The sequence below is a fragment of the Monoraphidium neglectum genome (genome assembly GCF_000611645.1).
Source record: "Monoraphidium neglectum strain SAG 48.87 unplaced genomic scaffold scaffold03954, whole genome shotgun sequence".
NCBI classification, from domain to species: domain Eukaryota; kingdom Viridiplantae; phylum Chlorophyta; class Chlorophyceae; order Sphaeropleales; family Selenastraceae; genus Monoraphidium; species Monoraphidium neglectum.
This window is the reverse complement of record NW_014009675.1, coordinates 2755-5730: the sequence shown is the minus strand read 5'-3', so window position 1 is coordinate 5730 and position 2976 is coordinate 2755. Positions and strand designations below refer to the sequence as shown.

The following is a 2976-nucleotide window of genomic DNA, read 5'->3' as shown; positions in this document are numbered from 1 at the left end:
GCGCGGCCATGGGGGGAGGAACGTCGGACAGGAGAGGCGCCCCCCAATTCGACGCGCGTGGGGTGGCGAACAGCCCCGGGAGAGGGCTGCGGGCGGCACGGGGGGCCCGCCCTGGCCGGCGGGCGCTGCATGGGGGAACGCTACAAGGCAAGTCGTCACGTGCTGCGCATGTGTGTTGGCCAGCCCCACGCGTGCGGGCGCTCACGTTTTTCCTGTGCTGACGCATCCAGGAAGACCAGCTCAAGGGGGACCTCCTCCATTGCAGAGATCATATCCCCGTGGTCAGCCAGCCTGTCTGTGTGGTTGTGGTTGTGTGTACATAATTGATGCCATACCATGCATGCATGATGCATGTGGCAGGACGGGGTGTGTGATGATCAGAGGGCACGTTCTTGCTGTAAGAGGCAGGCCGGAGGTGACGCGGCGGCCACGAGCGGGGGCGGAAAGGAGGCCCAGTTGGCAGTAAACGCCGGCGGGGCAGCTGCACGGCAGCTGCCAGATGCGCCTGGCCGCTGCTCCTGTATGTGATCCGTAATCCGCCCTCGCCCCGCGCGGGTGACGCGGCGCGGCCGCTGCTGCTTTGCGGAGCTCACCTGGCCCGTTTGCTATGTATATGGGTGCGAGGTGGCCCTTGATGTTGTCTGGGGGCGCCCCAGGGGAGCCGCGGATGTACAGCATGGTGGGCTTGAATTCATCCAGCTTGGCCGCCAGCTCAGCCATGCCGGGGGCCTCCATAAGCTCAACCTGAGGACATGGGTGATGCAGGTTGCGCATGCATGCACTCGTACTGCATCATGCAGTCGCGCTGCATCAGCATGCGGGTTTTGTTGACCCGGCCGACGGGTAGGGGACACGGCACCCTCGGCCTCCCCAAGTCTGCCCGATGGCAGCCGTTTGCCGCTAGCCGCGCGCATCGATACGCATGGGGGCGTTGAGGAGGCAGGTATTCCTATAGCACGGCAAGGCGCGGCAGGGACGAGGGCACCCCGGCGATGCAGCACTGCAGCGCGTCGTGACATGCAAAGCATCGGGTGTTGCTGCGGCCGCCCACCTGCGCGCCGGGGCGCGAGGCCACGTATGATGGTGTGCTGCCAGGTCCTGGAGGATCGTATCCGGGGTCCTCCTCTTCGGGGTTGCAGAATACTGCCAGCAGACGGAGATCGCCCGGCTTAGCATCGACGTCCATCTTGCTGCCTTCAATACCATTGGCAGTCATATTTAATGTCCTTCACGGGCCCAAAGGCCCGTCCGAGCGTCCTCCCGAGTACCGCGCAAGTGCTATGATCTGTTGCACTCGGGTGCAGAGTGGATGCACGATATTGTTCGATACGGTTAACTTGCGTTACATACTTATCATTCAACATATCGCATGTGCACCGCGTGTTTGACGCTCCATCTCATCCTTGTCGGCAAGTGTCTTGTTACTCCGGCACATCCGCGCTGTTGAGACCCTGAGAAGATAAGAGAACCTACCAGGCCTCTTCAAGCCCAGCGCTGTAGCCTGCTGCGAGATGAGCCAGGGCCGCGCGCTCGCGGTGGCACCGCCGTCGCCCGGGGGTGGCAGCGCCGCGTACTCAGAGGATGAGGACGAGTGCACGGACGAGCTGATCGACCGCATATTGGAAAACTACCAATTTCACTTCAAGCCTGAGACCCGCGTCAAGCTCAAGCAGCGGTGCGCGCGTCGCGGCTCCTTGCATTTCGCAAGCGCCACCCGGGCGTCCATGCCTGCTGCGCTGCCCAGCGCCGGGCTGCAAATCGCCGCCGCCCGCCGCTCCCTTACCACGTCCACTCCTCGTGCACCCAGGCTGAACGACATGTCCATCGGCGCGTGCTACAGCAAACCGTGGGGCCGCGAGCCGCGGTGGCGCTTCACGGTGCGAGCTCGGCCCCCCTCTATCCATCCCACGCCCTTGCACCGCGTGCCCGCGTGCCCCTTGCCTCTCTGCCGCCGACCCCGCGGCGGCGCGAACGTCACATCGCACCGCACGCAAAAACAACACACCATTCCCGGCGTAACCCCGGCCACAGCTCAAGCCCGCGGCCAAGGACGCCGCCGTGGGGAAGTACGTGCGCAGCCTGCTGGTGATCCCGGCTATGTCGACGGCAGCGGTTTTCTCGAGCAAGATCCAGCTCAGCGTCTTCCGACTGCAGTTCGTGGCGTCCTACAACTGGCAGCGCAGGGCGCCCAGCCTGGAGTACAGGTGATGACGTCACTCTGACTCAGCACGCACGCTTTCTACTCAGGGTCCCGTCGTCCGGTCGGGGTTGCCCCCTGGAAGGCGGGCGGGACTCGGGGCGTACCCTGCAGGAGGCAGGCGCGAGGTTGCTTTGGCAACCAGCCAGCAGCCTTGTTGGTCGGCACGAGGCTCTGCAGCCTCGCGCACCGTCTGCGGCGGCACGACGAGCCGCGCCCCCGCGCACCTTGCCCGCCTTTCATTCTTCCCGCCTCCAGGCTGACGACCAAGTGGAGCGACGGGCCCCGCATAAAGCGGAAGGAGCGGGTGCGGCCGGATGGGATGGCGCCGCGCGGGTGACGCCTGCGCTGTTTGAATCGCTTTTTTTCCAAACCGATGCCCGCCTGAAGCAACCGCGCGGCGCTCGGCCCCAACCGGGCCACGGGCCGAGCGTTTGTGCCCGCACCCGTCGTTTGACCCGGCCCCCCATGCCACCCTGACCCCAGTTCCAAGTGTCGGACCGCTGCCACGTGCGGTGCAAATGGAACCTGGAGGCCCACCTGCCCGACATGGAGGGGTGCGCAGCTTCCCCCCTGCCAATGCACCCACCCTTCGGACTGCCCCTGGGGTTCCATGCCTTGTGCTGACCCGCTGCTGCCGGCAACGCCGATGCTGTAGATCCACCGGCCGCCCTCGGAGCACTGGTCTAACGCGCGCAAGCGGCTGCCCGCTGGCCGCGGCCGCAAGGCTTGAGACCCCCCCCCCCCGGCTCCCCACACACGCATGCACTGGCACCCCA

General features: G+C 65.7%; 2 protein-coding genes across 2 annotated transcripts in view; one reads left to right on the top strand and one right to left on the bottom strand.

Annotated features, from left to right (window-relative positions):
- Positions 1 to 268: 268 nt before the first annotated feature.
- MNEG_13641 (hypothetical protein) lies at positions 269 to 1186 on the bottom strand (the record flags this gene model as incomplete). Its single annotated transcript, XM_014037889.1, has 3 exons — positions 269 to 291; positions 594 to 744; positions 1052 to 1186. The coding sequence occupies 3 exons, from the start codon at positions 1184 to 1186 to the stop codon at positions 269 to 271; spliced, it is 309 nt and encodes a 102-aa protein (XP_013893343.1).
- Positions 1187 to 1511: 325 nt separating this feature from the next.
- MNEG_13640 (hypothetical protein) overlaps positions 1512 to 2976 on the top strand; it is a gene marked incomplete at both ends in the record, with an annotated part of 1996 nt that continues 531 nt past the window's right edge. Inside the window, 5 exons of the mRNA XM_014037888.1 lie at positions 1512 to 1675; positions 1808 to 1877; positions 2032 to 2204; positions 2456 to 2504; positions 2684 to 2754. Of these exons, the coding sequence (XP_013893342.1) occupies positions 1512 to 1675; positions 1808 to 1877; positions 2032 to 2204; positions 2456 to 2504; positions 2684 to 2754 (527 nt within the window). The remainder of the gene's footprint in view (positions 1676 to 1807; positions 1878 to 2031; positions 2205 to 2455; positions 2505 to 2683; positions 2755 to 2976) is intronic.